This window comes from Zootoca vivipara, chromosome 13, assembly GCF_965207765.1.
Source record: "Zootoca vivipara chromosome 13, rZooViv2.hap1.1, whole genome shotgun sequence".
Lineage (NCBI taxonomy): Eukaryota > Metazoa > Chordata > Lepidosauria > Squamata > Lacertidae > Zootoca > Zootoca vivipara.
Window position 1 is genome coordinate 37,055,983 of NC_142596.1, and position 19,741 is coordinate 37,075,723.

At 43.9% G+C, this 19,741-nt stretch overlaps 1 protein-coding gene across 1 annotated transcript in view; it reads left to right on the top strand.

The window, feature by feature from the left end:
* Positions 1 to 19,741, top strand: part of NTN3 (netrin 3) — a 118,527-nt gene that overhangs the window by 73,614 nt on the left and 25,172 nt on the right. Inside the window, exons 5-6 of the mRNA XM_035131239.3 lie at positions 12,745 to 12,894; positions 15,181 to 15,234. Of these exons, the coding sequence (XP_034987130.1) occupies positions 12,745 to 12,894; positions 15,181 to 15,234 (204 nt within the window). The remainder of the gene's footprint in view (positions 1 to 12,744; positions 12,895 to 15,180; positions 15,235 to 19,741) is intronic.

Here is a 19,741-nt window from a genome sequence, read left to right on the forward strand (position 1 = left end):
ACTGCTGCAGATGGGGTCGTGGTGATCCCCTGCTTCACCTCAGACGGTGTTTTGTAGGAGTAAAAGGGGAGAAAAAATGCTTGCCTGTTTTATACATTTGCATAAACTGCTCATCAACCAAATGGCTCCCCGGATACTGAGTATTAGGGTGATGACTTTTTCATTTTTTTCTCAAAAATTATATCCTGTAGCACAAATGGATGAACTTTTGCCTATTAATGACTAAAATGGAGTATATTCCATTGAAATATTTAAAAAAGGTTATGCACAAACCGATTTTAATTTTTTTGTATGCCGTTTTACCATTTCATAAAATTGTATTAACAATTCTATACATATTTCGTATCAAATTTGGACACAACACCACATTCCACAATTCCACAATGGGGAGTGTTCTTAGCAACATAGGGTATACAAATGTCACACCTGCGCAAGTTAAAAGCCCCTTTTTGGGACCTCAAAACTCAGCCAGCAGACCCTGCCGGACATGCTGGGGAAACAACCTACAGGAGAGGTAGCAAAACAACATCCTCTAGCGGCGTCTATACTGTTACTGCAGCTAAAAAAAGCTTCCTTGTGTGTTTGATGACCCTATATAATGTTGTATATATGCGACTCTAAAGCTTGGGTTCAATTTTATATCTGCTTACAGTGACTTCAAAAATGGTCAAAAAACTGACTAATCTTTAATGAAAGCTCATCAAATTATGATATAGGGAAATGAGGTTGTAAAAAAGTCATCACCCTACTGAGTATATTTTAATCCTTGTCCGATCCTTGCAGGTTCAGTTTGTTAGGCGAAGATCAGAGAAGCCATACTAGCTGAAATTTCTTGATGTTGAGCAACTATTAAAGGAACCAAAGGCTCTTTCAAATTTAAATAAATGTAAATAGATGTGCAAATAAAGGGGGGCAACTAGATTTGTATGGGCAAGAAGGCACCAGGGCTTGTGTTTTGATTTGTTCCTAATGCCATTAATGTCTTTCTCAAATAGTAGCTCTAATGCATTTTCTGTGCTAGAGCCAGGAGCTCAATCTACTCTGAAGATAGTTCCAAAATGTGCTTTTCTACAAGCTTTCTATAATCACACACCCAAAGCACAGGCAGCATCCCATTGAGCACTTGTACAGCATCCCAAGGATGTCTGGAAGGCAAAGGCCATATTAAAGTTGACAGGCTAATGCCTCTAATGATCCCTCTGCCAACGGATAAAGTATGAAGTGAACTTGATAATATGGAAAAGCAGAGCATATGGAAAACACAGGAGAAATGCTCAGGGTGGGTTAATTGAACGGTTGTAACTGAAAAGCCAACTAAGGCACGTCTCAATATTAATCCCCATAATTTAAGCAAAGCCATAAAAAGTGTACAGTACCCAATGAAAGCCAGGGAAGCAGCAGCAGCTAAGCTCTTAGAAGCAAAAATATCCTCCCTTCGAGGCGCAAGGGCAGGCTCTTTGGCAAATGAAACGTGATGATTTAAGGTCTGTGCTGGCAACTTAATGGCCTCATCCAAGGTATTGCTGTTATAGGGGCATGTCCAGAGGCAGAGCTGTCTACCCAGCCTAAATCATCCACATGCACAGAGAGCTCTAGCCTCGGTTGGGTCTCCACTAGGGTTGTAAGATGGCATCGTTTTCTGTTCCCCCCCTCTTTGCTGCATGCAGCCCTGTTTCCATTCTGCTGCAGTTCGTCTTCTGCCAAAACTGACAATCTTTGTCCCTCTGTTCCTGTGTGGCAAATTAAGTAGCTTAGATAATTAATTATATATTATAGGGGGTTGCACTAGATAACCCTTCCAACTCTATAATTCTGTGATTCTCTGTTGCCATTACCTTATTCCACTGCAAAGGAAACACATTGCAAATGTGGTGGGGACATAATCAGTTATATATTGATTGTGGAAACTGAAAACAAAAGCAACAAATACTAATTGTATTTGCTTGCTTGATTTCCATTCTATTGACCTTCAGAGACACACTGTCTCTGATGGTAGTGCATGGCCATGATAGCCTTTTCCTCCACAAATTTGTCCAATTCCTCTTTAAAAGAACCCGATTCAGCATCAGTCACCACATGCATTGTAGCAAATCCAGTAGATCTACTACACTGGCTTTCCAGCAGGTGAGTTGGCATTTCTTACTGGGAGGGAGAAGGGTGAAAACAAGCAAGTCAGCACGGTGCACATGCACTGGCAGAGCCAGACCTTCTCATCCCACTAAGCAACAGTGACCCACCTGCCACAAAACTAGTGTAGCAGCTTTGTCCAGTCTGGGAAGCCACCTCTTAGCACATCCCATAATTTGCTGTGTGATTACATTGGCAGTGTTTGTAGCAAACACCCTTCAACCTTTCATTGTGAGGGTTAGATTTGAGCACTTGAGAAAGTTTGACACCCCCCCCCCACGCCATCAGATCGATGCTTCGACATCTGTCCTTTTGATGATACTTTACCAGCTTGCTTGAATTCCTGCCTAAGCATCCAAATGCCAAACTTTTGAGTGTCAGAAGTTGCTGTCTTTTTGAAATGCCTTTGTACAGGGATGTGGGTTGCAAAATTTCCTGCAACAAAATAATATTCCAGAGAATTTTCCACTACCCGCTTTTTCCATGGAAATTTTTCAACATCTAAAAATATATTTGTTCACAAAAACAAATTCGTAACATAACAAATGGATCCTAGTGTACTATGAGACAAATTGAGCTGTTTCAAAGATGTAATTAATTATTTTCAGACTACTATCCGTAAAAAGTGTGTGAGAGATTTCTGTGTATGTGAGTGTTCTCATTGCCCCTTCTCCCTTGAAACTTAAACTATATATGGAGAGTACATGCTATTAGATTGTCATGTCTTAAAAATTATTTACAAGTATTCCAATAAAAGTAATTTCCAAGTAAAGCTTTGAAACATAAGATTTTACACCACATTAATTACATTTAATTGATTTTTTAAATTCCAAATGAAATAGTTCAACTACTTTTGACGATTGGAAAAATATTTGAGATATTTATATAGCATATAAAATTAACATGCTAGCTTTAAGGCACCAGGAAAATTCCTGATTCGTTTTTTTCCCCCTCCAGAGAACCCACATCAGTGCTTTGAATACAGTTGGCTTTCAGGGGGCTCGTTGACTCATGACAGCATTATAATTCATACCCAGGGATGGTGTCAGAACCTGGAACCCTTGGGGAGCTGCTGAGCCCACCAATGCCAAAACCTGTTCTGGCACTCTGGCCTGCCTGTTCACCTGGCCCAGTGGAGGCTGGTGCACATTGAGACTAGTAGGGCGGAAGACAGGGAGACCAACAGCAGGTGGCGCTAGAGGCAACAAGAGCCAGAGCCAGCTAACTCGTTTTGTCCTCACCCTCTTCCCTGCTGAATTCCATAAGAGCAACAATGAGACCAAGCAAGAGGAAGCTGGCAGGCAGCTCCACCCACCCTCTAGACTGGTTGTAATTCGGAAGGAAGGCAAGTGGTGGCACACTTGGGTTAGTGGCGCCATGTCCCATTTCCGAGAATGATAAAACTAAACCAACAGTCTAACTCAGCTGCTTAAAACCACCACTCAGCAAGGTGACTCACAAGATAAAATAACCGCTAAAATCTGGTCGCTGCTCCCTGCTCCTCCTAAACACGTATTTTAAGGTTCCATCTATGGATGGGGAAGGATGGGAAATTGCAGAAGTACAGTGGTACCTCAGTTTACAAACACAATTGGTTCCGGAAGTCTGTACTTAACCCGAAGCGAACTTTCCCATTGAAAGTAATGGAAAGTGGATTAATCTGTTCCAGACGGGTCCACGGAGTACTCAACCTGAAGCGTACTTAACCCGAGGTATGAGTGTAATTGGTTCCGGAAGTCCGTACTTAATCTGAAGCATACTTAACCTGAAGCGAACTTTCCCATTGAAAGTAATGGAAAGTGGATTAATCCGTTTCAGACAGGTCCGCAGAGTACTTAAACTGAAAATACTCAAACCAAGGCGTACTTAAACTGACTGTATTACAAATAATTATTGCAGTTAACAGCAATGTCTGAAACTCCCATGGTTCTAAGGCACATTTTGAGACAGGGCATTTCATTAACACGAGCAGTTTCTGAGCTCGGGGCACAGTACTGAGCCTAAGATTTCAGATTAAAACTGCAGAGTGGAAGGAAAGGAGGGCCTTTTTCTACCTCCCCACTTCCAGCTACTCTGTGAAAACTGGAGAAGAGATCCTTTTAAGAATATTAGGGGGATGGGCAGGGGAAGGACTAGACCATGTGAAAAATGAACATAATATTTTAACTACAGTTTATTCGTTTTCAGTTTTGTATTGTTGTTATAAAAAGTGTGCCTAGACATTCTGTTGTTGCACGCATAACCTAGGTTTAAGGTGCCATTTAGCTCCTAGCTTTCATATATCAGTTTCTAACACAGTGCAGTCCCCATACAGGTCTACTCAGAAGTAAGTCCACCTGAGTTCAATAAGGATTGAAGCATGAGAGGGGGTGGGAAGGGAAAGTTTTGTATCAAATTGCCAGTCCTTAAGCCATTGTTATGATTTAGATCTAGATCTATTGCAGTCTAGTCACGTGGTGTATATTTCTCTTGTTTCTACCCACTGTTTATATTTGTTATAGTTCAATGCTCAGATTGCTGATATTTGTTTAAAGTAAATAAAAGTGATTAGGAAACCCAGTGCTAAAATGTGTGTGTGGGAGGGGGGTTTGTCTTAAAATTAAAACTATCAGATAAAGCAGATAAGATCAGCACTAAACAGCAGGGGGAAACAATTGGCAATAAACTTCGTAAACCACCAGCAATAAAAACCAACCTTAAATGTCAACTCACCCATAGACCTTTGGGAAATTATTAATATTTAAAAGTGGGAGACAGGGAGAGAAAGGACCTCCCTCAGTTGTCCATAGGGCAGTGAGGAAGACTGAGAAGGAGGGAGAAAAGGGGTAGAACAGAGGGGGTGGGGAGGAAGTGACAGAAGGATGGAAAGGGGCGTCTCCAACCACTTATGGTCCTTCTGCCCATCACTGGCTATGCCCCCCCCTAGAATTGGGGTGCTGCCCCAGACAGATATGGCCCACTCCTGGTTTGTGGCTACCTAGTCATCCTTGTTGGTGTTATCATGCAGACTGACTGCTGGGACCTCTGAAGGGTGGGATTTTTGGTTTGTTTTTTGTGACCCTGTTAAAGCTGCTCTACGAGGAAGAGAGCAGCTCAGCTCGCTCCGAGAAGTGTTACGCGCAGCTTCCCAGCATCAAAGCATGTTGTGACTGAGGGAAGGTTCAACATCATCTGAGGACTCCGCCACCCGCTGCCATGTGTTATCACAGCTGAGCCCCTCAAATACCCTCATCAGAAACACGTCCGTTTCCAATCCCGGCTAGGATCTGATAAGGCCCATTGCATCTGTTCCCCATTAGGTGCTGTGTGCTTGCTTCTTGCTGAGTTGGAGAGGGCCTGTTGCGCTGGGACATGGCGCATTGGCAGGATCCCATCTGGTGAAAATTAGGGAAACGATAACATCTCTCTTGGGGGGGGGATGTGCGCATATGTGTGTTTTTGTTTGGCATTGGAGTCATGTTTGACTGTTGCACTGATGGAAACCATGATACTTCCCCCCCCCCATCTTTTAAGCAGGCCCTTGTCCAAGACTTGCTGATGGAACACTCATCACGCTTCGCTGCTTCTCTCCCTCCTTTCATCCACCAAAAACTGATGCCAAAAGTAATGGTACCCTGGACTCAGGGCTGTGAATCTGCTAGCCATTTTATTCACTCTCTGGGTGGATCCTGAACACGTTTGTGGGCGTAGCAAGGATCCCAGTAGCAGGGAGAGGCGAAGCCCATCCTGCTCTTTGGCCTCACCTTCTCATGTGGTCAAAGGAGAGGAGGGGAGCAAGGGCCTTAGCTTAGTGGTAGAGCACATGCTGGCCATGCAGAAGGTCCCTGGCCTAACTTCACTCGCTTAAAAGAATAAGGAAGCAAGAGATCTCTGTCCGTGAACCTGAAGAGCAGCTAACACTCAGAGTAGACAGCACTGGGCAAGGTAGGCAGACTGACCTAGTGTAATGTCACCATAGTTGAATGAGCACATGTACCTGCTATGCATACCAAAGGTGCAAGATTTAATCCCGGACATCAGGAAGCAAGTGGCCTGGCAAGCTGGGCTAGAATCAGAGCAGACATGCATCCAACTTTGCAAATGACATTCCTCAATTTGACAGTGTACTCTGTCTGAAGGGATGGCTCATCCAGGTCCAAGGTAAAGACTCAGATTCAGTGTTCCCAGACTGCTGGCGCAAGGGCTGTTGTGCTATAGCAAAAGGGCTACAATAATGTTTGTACGATATGACACATTTTTTAGTGATGGTTCCTGAGTGGCCACCCTAGCTAGAATACTTGTCCTTGATACACCCGCTTTCTACTTATGGGAAATTCTCGCATATCATGAGCTGTACCCTACACTGCAAGAGGAAAGTTTGGTGAGAAAACCAGCCAAGCCAAGCCATTACCTTCAAGGGGATAGCTATACAGTGGTACCTCTACTTACGAATTTAATGCGTTCCGAATGCACATTTGTAAGTCGAAAAAAATTGTAAGTTGAATCCCATAGGAATGCATTGGGAGAAAAAAATTGTAAGTCGAAGCAACCCTATCTAAAAATTCGTAAGTAGAAAAAATCCTATCTAAATCGCATCCAAGATGGCGGACGGAGCTCCGTTCGTAAGTAGAAACATTCTTAAGTAGAGTTATTCGTAAGTAGAGGTACCACTGTATGTTTCTCTGCCCACCTCCTCTAAGCAGCCCCTTAACCGCCTGAACTTTAAGTGACCCAACCCACTCCCCACACTGGGTAGAGTAGTATGACAATTACATGTGGGGTAAATAACAAGGCCCCAGACCAAAGTTTTCCAAAACAAAATATGCTTTTACTTAAGGGTTTGGTAAGGAAGTGTTTGAGAAAATTGTTTTAGAAACAAAGCAATTTTGTCCTTTGAGTAGTTAACCCACAAGAGCAAATAAATAAACAGAGACAACCCCATCTAGCTATACCTTTTCAAGACTGCTTCCCTAATCATGCAAATACTTATCAGTTTACATCCCTCATTTTAGATTCTTGGTCCCTTCGTGGTCCTCTTCCGGTGCCTTCCTCCTAAAGTGCGCAGCTGTGATCTCTACTATGTTTTAATGCTCTCTTAAGTGTTTCAGACCATTTTCTAATTCTTCAGGTTTCCAACTTCTGACCACCTATCTTTATTTTCTAGCTTAACATATTCAATATTTTCACACACACTCTTCCAACTTTTTAGCCAGTCAGGAGAAGGGCACAGTCTTGGGTACTTTCCTATTTCCCCTTCACTGCCAGGTTTCTAGAATGAACCTTTGAGCAAAACTTCCTGAGCAAAACATGCCTTCTTAAACACTTCACCTTCTTGTGCACATTAGACTTTCCTGTATGTTAGAGCCTTTAAAGGAAAAAAAATTACAAGCCTAGTGTCACAACCAAAGACCCAGCACAAAACAGCTGAGATCCTTATTTCCTTCACATTAGCTTTCAGAAATGGTATCCCCTGACTGTCTACTCTGCCTAATAATAATAATAATAATAATTTATTATTTATACCCCGCCCATCTGGCTGGGCTTCCCCTGCCACTCTGGGCGGCTTCCAACAAACATTAAAATACATCAAATATCACAGATTAAAAACTTCCCTAAACAAGGCTGCCTTTAGGTATTTTCTAAATGTCAGGTAGCTGTTTATCTCTCTGACCTCTGATGGGAGGGTGTTCCACAGGGCGGGTGCCACTACCGAGAAGGCCCTCTGCATGGTTCCCTGTAGCTTTGCTTCTCGCAGTGAGGGAACCTCCAGAAGGCCCTTGGCGCTGCACCTCAGTGTCCGGGCAGAATGAAGGGGGTGGAGACGCTCCTTCAGGTATACTGGACTGAGTCCGTTTAGGGCTTTAAAGGTCAGCACCATCATTCCTACCGTCTCATTTCACTTCATGGGTAGAGCAGGCTCAAATCATGATGGCCACATACCCTTGGGCTTTGGCCGCAGCTACCCTGTGCCTCCATTTGTCCCCTGCTCCTCCTCTCTCTTTCCCAGAGCCCAGTGGTCACTGTGTGTTCATCCATCAATGGCCCAGACAGAGGACATGCCTCCATTGCATTTTGACCTAATTTTGACCATTCTGCTTTAAGAGCCCCTGGTGGTTGCAAACTGCAGATTATATATTTATGGGGCCGACAGACATGTCCACCACAATTGCAGTGCAATAAATGTGGTCTTAATAATATTTCTCTATTTTATTAATCTGCAGTTACATGGTTAACATGAATCTTATTTAATGCACAGTTTTTCATGGCGGGAAGAAGCCAAGGCTCTTGATTCCTTTCTGGCCAAGGACCGTCAAGATTGGTTAATTGGCCCCAGCGACTTGGTTGTGCAAACCACCCTCACTGTTTGCTTTTCTGACAATAAAAATGAGCAAAGCATTGTAAATAAATTTAGCCCCTTTCCCCCCTGACATAAACCAGATCTCCTTCACTACACGTTTTTTCCAAATTTAAAGAATCCCCACTGGAAGCTACACTCTGTAGTTCTTTCTGGATTCCCTCCCTCTCCCTCTCTGTCTCTCTCAAGGTTGCAGTTCGTTACCTTTAATGAGCCTTAACACACTTTCCCTTCCACTCTGCCCTGTCACTTGCTTGTGATCGGCAGACCGCTGAGAGCAGCGTGGAAATTCCTTCCAGTTTCCGTAGGAGACAGACTGTCCCCCTGATGCAGCTTACTAAGCCCTGGGGTGGCAGAAAGGAAAGTTGGCTGTTTCTGGGTGCCCAGAGCTTAATGCTGGAAGGCAGCTGTGTGTACTGGTTTCAAACAGTCTGATCTCCAGGAGCTTAACCCAAGGAGCTGAGGCTCAGGCAGGGCAAAGTGTGAGTGTGAATAAATAGAAACTGAAAATAATATAGGGATTTTTTTAAGTGGGGGAAGAGGCAGGACATCTGAGGCATCATATAAACCATATATTTAAAGCAGTATCACACAACTCTAAACAGCCTTGGGATTCCCCAATGAATCCTGCGAACTCTAGTTTGTTAAGGGTGGTGTGATTCCTATTCTCCTAACTGAGCTACAATTTCCAGAGTTCCCTGTTAAACCACTCTGTTTTAAGTGGTGTAATGCAGCTTTAAGTGTATGGTGCAAATGGAGGTCCGCTGCAAAACACCCAGGGTTCCCCCAATATGCCCCAAGCAGATGCCCAGGACCGCTGGGTGCTTGTGCCAGACCTCATCTTCGCACACCCTTGCCCCATGGCAGCAAACTCCTCACATCCCAGTGATAGTGGGGGGAAAAGGCGTGTACCAACTGTGATGCATGGCTGTGCCAACACACCCACATGTGATAAAACGGCCAATGGCTTGCCAATACACTTGGGCAAATGCAGCAGTGCCCCCACCAACTCCAGTGTGCTGTCAGCCAGCCCTCCCACCTACCTGCCTGTCTGACCTACAACCCATCCCATGGGTGGCCCTGCCTGTCAGCTTCCTCCTCCTCCTGCATAGTCTCAGTGCTGCCCCCTTGTAGAACTCAGCAGGGAGAAAGGATGGGGACAAGTCTAGTATTAATTGGTTCCACCTGTCATTGGTTCTGGCGCCACCCACTGTTGGGCTCCCTGCCTTCCACCCCACCAGTCTCTATGGGCTGCTATAAGTGCTGCCCAAAGTGCAACATATAAGGAGAAGCTGCTTGCTCCTTGGTGCTGTTACCATCACGCTGGCTCCTGCTCCAGCCCACTTGCAAGTCCCACAGGAGTCCTCATTTGCACAAACAGGCTTCTATGTGCACTTGAGTGTTTCAACTCAGAGGGTGGCTGTTCTTCTTCCCCCCTCTTCAACACCCCCCCCCCCGTTCCTGTTTGTTACTCATCTGTTTACTCTTTGCCATGTATTATCCATTATTCTCCTGCTTTGAAAGAGCGCAGAGTCAGATGTAAATTGCATAACTGAAAACATATCACAGATAGGCTGCATGCAATCCTCCTGCAGGACTTGTCAAGCTTTTTGAAAGCCAGCAAGGGAAGGGGAGTGGGGGAACCAAACGTCAAGGTTAGTTTGCGACTGAAAGGGGAAGAGAAAGTAAGAAGAGGTTCCCATGGTTTGTATTGTCACATTATGGCAGATTTACATTTCCAAGGAACAGCTGCGTGTTAGTCTATAATTAGGTGATTCCTTAAGGGCCAGCTTCTGCAAGAGTCTCACAAGCAACAGTGAAGTTTAACAGATACAAGAAATAGCCTGAGCAGACCGGAAGACTCATTGAAGACGATGGGAATGATAAAAAAATTCCTTCAGTAGCACCTTAAAGACCAACTAAGTTTATATTTTGGTATGAGCTTTCGTGTGCACACGAAAAGCTCATACCAAAATATAAACTTAGTTGGTCTTTAAGGTGCTACTGAAGGAATTTTTTATTTTGCTTCGACTCAGACCAACACGGCTACCTACCTGTGATGGGAATGATGTTAGCATAGCATAGCTTAGTGCCAGTGTAAGAGCCACTGGATTGCTGGTCACCTATCTGAGATGCAAGGAGTTTAGAATAGGGGCCAGTCTTCCCCAGACCTCACCATGCACTCCTTTGGGGGGGACTTACCCTGGCCTCAGTTCAGCCAGCTGCAGATAAACTGGGATGAGTGACATCAGCTGGCTTAGTGCAGGCTCAGCTGGAGATCTACCTTTTGCAAACTCTGCTCATCCCGGCAGAACTCAGGTTTGGATTACCCACTAAGTCTGACTTGGGTGCTTTGAGTGAAATTTGTTTATGGCTTGCTACCAAGTTTTGCTGGTGCTCTTGAATGCTTAGAAGTTAGAAAGTTGTCTCTGCCTCCCTCCCCCAAGGCAAAAGGACTGAAATAGGACAGCTATCTCATAAACAACTACTGTAGTGGTTATGTCCACGGTGCATGATTAGCTTTACAAGCTGCACTGGCTCCCGGTGGAGTACAGGATCAGATTTAAGGTGCTAGTTTTGACCTTTAAAGCCCTATGTGGCTTAGGACCCTCGTAGCTACGGGACCGCCTCTCCTGGTATAACCCGTGGAGGACCTTAAGGTTCACAAATAACAACATTTTGGAGATCCCGAGCCATAAGGTGGCTAGATTGGTCTCAACTAGGGCCAGGGCCTTTTCAGTATTGGCCCCAACTTGGTGGCACGCTCTCTCACAGGAGACCAGCACCCTGTGGGATTTGACATCTTTCCACAGGGCCTGCAAGACGGAGCTGTTATGCCTGGCCTTTGGCCGCCCTGAGCCCGGTTTTCACTGGGAAGGGCAGGGTATAAATAAAAATTTATTAGTAGTAGTAGTAGTAGTAGTAGTACCCAAGCTGGAACTTCTAAGCTTTCAAGAAGGACCATTTGTTCCTCCTTGGCCAACCTCCCTTCTCCAAACTCAAGTCTTATACTATGGCTCCACTTTTGTCGTAAATATGTGAACCTGTCCATCTATCTCAGCTTAGTCTATGCAGACTTCTGCAGCTTGAAGCACTCCAGAGGGTGTTGACCTTCAGCCCCAGCCAAACATGGCCAATGGTTAGAGACATGGGCGTAGCCAAGGGGTGGGGTGGGGGCAGCTGTTTCCCCCTAGATCAAGTAAAACAATAGAAATACTTAACTAACTGACCAATCACGTCAGTTCTGCCCCCTCAACAAAACTCCTAGCTATGCCCATGGTCAGAGATGATGAGAGTTCTAGCCTGACCACTTCTGGAGAGTGCCATGTTGGCTACTCCTGGGCAAAGGATCCTTCTTAAAGAATTCCAAGTTCCCACATTAAACTGTGTTCAGAAAAGACAGAAACAAAACTTTATGAAGTTAATATACTCAACACTGCATTATTAAAGGCATCCATAAAATGCAGCATTGAACTCTGGTAAATGCAAATGTTGCAAATTACTGCGTGTGACTAAAAGTGGGTCATAAAAACACAAGTTTACAGAACTCCTTTGGGGAAGAGTTGAGTATTAAGTCAAATTATGTGTGATAGTGCAATTATATAGGAAAAGAAAGAGGGAGAAAATAGAAATCTTTTGGAGAAAGAGGGTGCAGAGTTGGAGCTTGCTAATAAATCTAACTGTATTTTGCAAGATTAGAGCAGCTTCCTTTATTACAATAAGCTATTGTCTTCCATTTGGTTCTGCAGTCTATTCAGTGCCGTGGTAATAATTTAGTATTTTGCATTTGATCCACAAACAGTTATTTAGCCCTTGCATTGTATTCATGTTTAGGACTGAGCTGAAAGTGAGGAGGGGGAATGATTTTGCAAACAATTTGAAAGATACGTCTCCTTTTAGCGATTTTTTTTCAGGGATTGCTTATTCAGGATTGTTTATTCAGGAAGCCCTGTTATCACTTGGAATAGGCTGTGTCTGTCCTTAGATGATCGGCTATGTAGTGTTATGTGAGATCCCTGATGGGCTGGGATCATAACTCTTGCCCCGTAGCATATAACTGCCCTGTTGTGCCACGGCAGTTTGAGCTAGGTCTGGAGAATCTGGAAGAGTTTTTGCTTACTGTTACATGTGTTTTGAATTGCCATTTTGTCCATGCATAGTTCTGCTTCCCCTGGCATGTCGTATTATGAAATGTATTTGTATGTTTGCAACTTGCAACTTTTAACCTTTTCTCCTCTTTCTCTCTGCTCTCCCCCTCTCCTCCCCCTCACCCGCCTTCTTAGCCTGCGACTGCCACCCTGTTGGCGCAGCTGGAAAAACTTGCAACCAGACTACTGGACAATGCCCATGCAAAGATGGCGTGACGGGGTTGACCTGCAACCGCTGTGCCAAAGGTTACCAACAGAGCCGATCACCAGTGGCACCATGCATCAGTGAGTACTGCCGTCAAACTTCTCGTGCTTTTCTGTCATGGGCTTCTCCGATGGCAATGACAGCTTCTGCAGCTCGGACGACGATGACAAATTAATCAGTTGGATGCCTATCCCACCCATGGCATCAAACACATTGGTGATAAAACAATACAATTAAAAATAAACTAAAAATAAAATGTAAAAGTTAAAAACGTTTTAAGAACATTTTTTAAAAAGGATTATAATTAGCATCGCCATTATTTATTTTGTTTATGAACCACATTCCATCAGTTATGCCAATGTGATTTACACTGTAATAGCATGTGTATATATAAAAAAGTTACATCTATAAAACAGTTGAACTGGTTGCCTATTATATGGTTTAAAGCAACAGGGCATATCTAAAACCAATTAAAATCCAAGACAGATGCCAACTGGGATAAAGTTTTTAGAAGGCTTGTTGGAGGAAAGACTTTAGCAGGTATTGAAAAAACAATAGAAAGTGTCTGTGTAATGGGAGGAAGCAAGAGAAGGCAGGTGTTGCAATGCTTAAAGCCTGATTCCAACATTGTGTGGCATGAGCCTTCTGATAGGGTAGATTCTGCAGGATGCCCTCTCCTGCAGAATGAAGTGATTGGTTGGGTATGTAAGGGATGAGGTGATCTTTTAGGTAGCCAAGTCCCAAGCAGTATATCACTGTGTAGTTTGTACACCAATACAGTTGTACCTTGGTTTTCGAACAGCTTTCGGACGTTTTGTTTCCTGAACACCACAAACCCAGAAGTGACTGTTCCGATTTGCGAACTATTCTTGGAAGCTGAACGTCTGATGGGGTTCCACTGCTTCTGATTGGCTGCAAGAGCTTCCTGCAGCCAATCAGAAGCCACACTTTGGTTTTTGAATGTTTTGGAAGTCGAACAGACTTCCAGAATGGATTCCATTCAACTTCCAAGGTACAATGGTACCAGCATCTTGAACATAGCCCGTTAGCTAATTGGCAGCCAATGAATGCCAGAAGAATGTAATAGAGACTGACAGGTTGTTACTGAGGATAAACATTCAACCAGAAAGTGACATTTTAGAGCCACTTATTTCAGATGTTTATTTCATCATGGAACTCAAGGTGGCATACATTTCTTTTATTATAATTTATATTTAATGCCTGCTCTTCACTTAATGTTTCCAATCCCCGAGCAAGGAACAAAGTAATAAAAAGAAACAGTGAAAAGCAATCTACTAAAATTATGAAATCATATAAACACATCCAATAAACAACTCCATCATAAGGTAAACAAGCAAAACTGCCGCAAAAAATTAATATTTCCAATTAAACCAAATACCTAGGCAAAAACAAACGAAACATTCAAACATACAGTGGTGCCTCACTAGACGGATTTAATTAGTCTTTTCTTATAACGAAAAATTTGTCTAGCGAATCCCATAGGAATGCATTGAATTTTTTTTTGTTTGTTTGTTTGTCCATAGGAACACATTAATTGAATTTCAATGCATTCCTATGGGAAACTGCGATTCGCTAGATGAATTTTTCATAAAACGAATTCGTCTAGCAAGGCAACCTCCACTCGAAAAATCCTTTCATTAAGCGGAAATTTCGTTAAGCGGGGCATTCGTTAAGCGAGGCACCACTGTATAGGCACCACTGTATAGAAACAGCTGAACAACCAGTGATCTTAACAACCATATCCAACCCATTTTTCACTTATGGGAGTCCACTAGAGTGGGGTGCTCTTTGTGTGAGAGACAGAGAGGCCCCTACTCTATGCCAACAGACTCTCACTCTGTTCACCCCCACCCTCCAAACCACCCAGGCACTCACTCTGAGGGACCTAAATTGCTACCCACAAGCATCGACAACAAAAAAAAAAACCCCACCACTACCCACAGTAGCAAAAAAAAAAAGTCCTCAGACAGCCTTCTATCTCGGCACTGACCAGACCTACATCTCCTTAGCTTCAACAAGGTGGTGGCTATATCACCTGCCTTTTGGCTTGTTTTTGTTTTCAGTATCCTCCTTGACATTTTCTTTGCATGGGTCCCCTTCATCCTGAGGTTTGGAGCCTGCCTCAGGAACTGTGCATTTCCTAGCGATACAGGAGAAATTTGGATCAGTTTGCAGCTAATGTGCAAATTTGCAAACTGAACCACAGCTGCCCTTCAAAAGCCACACTCCTCTGGATTCTGCAGGTGTAGTTCTCAAACCTGTCTGCTGGAAGTGGGAAGGGACAGTGGCCAGGAGAGCACACACATGCTCAAGCCAACTAAGAAATTTCACCTTTTCTTTTCCAGAGATTCCTGCCGTCAATCCCACCTCTGTGGTCACTAGCACGGAAGAACCAGCAGGTGAGTGTTTATTCTGTTGAAACGCAAAAATGGGAAGACTGTCCTGATTTTCTGAAGAAGTGTGCATGCACACGAAAGCTCATACCAATGACAAAATTACACTTGCATAAATGTCTGCCCAGATTTTGGACATTTGGAGATTTGAACAACCTGGATTTGTTTCTGAAGTGGAACTGATGCACTTGGAACTCTTCCATCATTTTCTCTCTCCAAATGTGTGTCCAGAACTTCCTATAGCTTTCAGTTATGGAATGTAGGTCCATCTAGCTCAGCATTGCCTACACTGACTGGCAGCAGCTCTCCCAGATTTCAGACGGTGCATTCCTATCCCCAGCTGGAGATGCTGGGGACTGAGCCTGGGACCTTCTGCATGCAAGGCAGATGATCTTCCATGCAACTACAGTACAGCTATTCACTTCGGTTGTTCCTCTGCTCCCTTTGTATCTTTCCATCACCGCCTCCACATAAACTATTTATTTATTGCATTTTTAGACACTATTGAGCTAGATGGAACAATGGTCAGACTCATCACAGGGCCACTTCCTATGTAGGTCAGGCTGGGTGGGGCTAATGGGAGCTGAAGACCAAAAGTATTGGAGAGCCACAGGCTCTGTGTCCCTTTCTCAGGTTGTCTGCTGGAATTTTGATGCCAAAACTGCTCCTAGCCTCAGATTTTGCTCGAGGGCAAAAGTGACCAGGTTTCCACCAACTAAATCACATGCCATAGGTGCAAATGTGGTTGTAAATCCACTGCCCCCGGCTGCGTTTCTGGGGATCAAGTGTTTTCCATCACACCCAATGCTTCTTCCCAGGCACAAGAGATTCCTCCTCTTTGTTCTTGGCTGTTACATTAGTTACCTGTGGGAAAATATTTCTGTCTCAAAATTCTGCTGCTACTAGGGATGGCTGGATCCTCGTTTCTCTGTTCTGTGCCTTCAAGTTAAATTTTATGCTGTTCGGCTCCTATCAGGCGGATTGCTGCAAACTATACATTTGTGAAAACACATCGTGCATTTTTCTATGCTATTTTCACTAATGCAGTCATTATTATTATTATTATTATTATTATTATTATTATTATTATTATATTATTAAGGCATGCTTTACCTTACTATGTGCATTTTTGTGCCCGTTAATCGAACGGAGAACTGCACTGCAAAAAATTCAGAGAAGTGTGAATTTCATAGGAGATAGCTATGTTTCAGTTTGCATATTGTTTTTAGAAATTGTGAATTAGGTTGATTGGCTTTCACATGCGAACCAAATCAGACATCTCCCTCAGCCTGCCCCCCCCCAAGCCGCAGGACAGAATGATGCGCCATGGGGGCCTCTTTGTCTATGACTTGGGACATGAAATCAGACCTGTGCGTAGAAACTGCAGGTGGAGGGTGCAGCTGGAACAATGTGGTGGGTGAGACTGGGTGAGAAGCGGGGTCACAGAGCTCTAAAAGACCTGCAGTCCTTCTGAATTAGGCCACCTTCTCAGGCCCCATATATCCAATCTGGGCACACATACAGCCCCGCATCCTACCTAGAACAACAACAACAGCCAAACAAACCAAAAACCACCACTTGCATTTAGCAATCTCTCCTTATCCTCCACCCCTTCTCTCCAACCCTTTAGCACAATTGCTCTTTTGTGCTAGGAATTCAGTGGGAATGTTCTTTCGCTTTGCCCCATTGCGTGGACTTCTTGCTGAATTGCTTGCGAAAACTTTCCCTTTGCCATTCTCTTCTGCTTTTCTTGCCCGCCCCTCCCAGCTTGATACAAGGGTAGGGAGTTCGTCGTCACCCCTGAACAGAAATGTCAGACAATTCCAATGAAAATGGCCATGGGGGCAGAAATTGCTAACGTCTGCATATTCATCCTATGTCCAGAAAGCAAATCGATCCGGTTGTGGTTGTTTTCAGTCTGCAAATGATATGTAATTGACTACATTCCCCCCATTTGCATTGCATGTCCTATGCCCTGAGGGAATAAAATCCAGAGAATAAAATCATGGCAACTCTCTACTTTCCTCCAAAATGAAACTCCTCCCTCCTTCCCCCGCCACTTTTTGGCTGTTAGGCCTCTTAAGTAGGCACATCAAAGAAGGGACACTTCAGGAAAGGGGGTGGAGGTGTGGACCAAGTTTCTGTATATCTTCATTCCAAGATACATTTGGGAAGGAAAGATTCAGATTTTGTTTAAAATATATTGAGGGCTCTTATGAAAAGTTTTAGTTGGAAAAATATAAAAGGAACTTGATGAAAAACCTCAGCTCTTTATTTTTACTTTTCAGCAGAGGAAGTCTGCTTAAGTGGCCCATAGAATTATCTGTGGTTTTCTTTTTATAAATGCCTGATTCTAGTTCAAATACAGTTATGTGCAGAGTATGTTGCTGTTCCCCAGAATACACTTTGAAGAGCCATATTCCGGGTCCACCCTGGGAGAACCTGGGTACTTGGAACAGGAAAACCAAGGCAGGGGTGGGGGGCCTGCTTCTTGAAGAAATTTTAAGCAAGGTCCCTTTCAGAAAAGGCACTGAGTGCCCACTCTCCTGAGATATGCAGTAGCTGAGTTTACACTGCATTCCTAACTATATCTACGCAGAAGTAAGACCTATTGGATCCAATGGGGCTTACTTGCAAGTAAGTGGGTTGCAGCCTAACTCTCTGCTGGGAAGGTGTGTGTATGTGTGCTGTCATTTGTTTATTTTTAGAAAGGTTTAGAGACAACTTACGGTAATCACAAAACTATCTAAGCAGTGTACTTAATCAGATTGTTGATAACAGAGGTGCAGAGGTTGGATTGTTGGGCTACGATCTGGGAGAACGGGGTCAAATCCCCACTCAGCCATGAAAATCACTGGGTAGATTTGAGCCAGTCACTCAGTTTTAGCCTAACCAACCTCACAGGGTTGATGTTGAGAAAAAAGTGGGGGATGAGGACAACTATGTATATACCATCTTGAGGTCCTTGAAGGAAGCAGCAGAGTTGAATCATAGAACTGTAGAGTTGAAAGGGACGCTAAGGTTGGTCATCTAGGCCAACCCCCCCCCCCAAGATCATTGCCTTGCCTCTGCTGTGCTGAACTAGTGCCAAAACATCTAATACGAACAGAATCCTGAGAGTATGATACTCATTTCCCAAAGATGGAGGTGTAATTTCTCTAGGTGACTTGGGGAGCCTCTTTGATGCTGAGTGTCATCATCATATTTGGGCCCTTTCTTTGAGCTCTGAGATCAGCTAGATATTAAGGCTGAATCCTTTCCACTTCCATGCTCCTTTCCCTCAGGCTCAAACTGGGAAATGTTTATTTATATACCAAGCATTTGCAGTATCTGACAAAGACATAATCTTTTAAAAGTCTGTTTATAAACTTGGCTCTGCAAGATTTCCATATGCTGCTGATTCATATTCATATTTAGAGATAATAATTATAAATAAAAATACAGGGTTGTATCCTGAGCTATATACAGAAATGAAAAGCTATATACAGGGAAATGAAAGAACCTAAGTTAGGCCTGTCAGTTAGTTGCAAGAGGTCTACTCTGAGGCAGATTAATATTGGCTATAACCCGCAGTATTTTAAGCAGGACATCCGGGAATTACAGAAGCCATCCCTGCTTCTGATTAGAGCCTGGAATGTCCAGTTTTTTGCTCTGGCGCTAGTCAGCTGGCTCACACCAGATCGCAGGACGTAAAAATTTTTTTTTTTTGTTTTGCGCAAATCAGCTGGCTTCCATCCGATGAGGGATTGACTGTTAGCAACTACTGTAGGAACTGTAGCCCTGGAAGAAGAATAGGGGGTCTCCTAAGAACCCCTTAACAAATTAATTAATTTTAAGGTGATATCATAGTGGTTTGGAGTGTGGTGTGAATGTGGCCTAAGTCTGGAGAGAGAGTGACTGGAACAACCAACAACAAAATGGCAAGTAAGAGCTGTCTGAACTTAGAATCTCTCTCTCTTTCTCTTTCTTTCTTTCTTTCTCTCTCTCTCTCTCTCTCTCTCTCTCTCTCTCTCTCTCTCTCTCTCTCTCTCTCTCTCTCTCTCTCTCTCTCTCTCTCTCCTCCCTCCCTCCCTCTCTCCTCTCTCTCAACATAAGGAGAGGGGGAGGGAGAAAGTTGTTGCTTGGGCTGGTCTATGTGGAGTGTGGGGCTAGTAAAGGGAGAGGGAGGGGGAGAGTTGAACACCTGAAAGGCAAGGGAACTGAAACAAATAGAGCACTGTTACCAGACACCTCAAAGAATCTGACACACCTGCTGTATGTTTAGAAAGCCTTTAGAGATGAAATAACTGGGGGGGGGTTGGGGGGGTTGGTTTTTAATAAGGGGAAAGGGCTGCACGGATGAAGAGGAATGATTTGGGCTCCCAACACCACCCACCTTGGCGTCTATTCAGGCTCAGGCCCCATCTGACTATAAATGTTTATGGCTGAAAATGGAAGCTGCACGTCTAGTTCCTGCTCTGTAAATGTCAAGTTACAGGGCAGGGCTGGCAACTGTGCCCTCTCCAGATGTTTT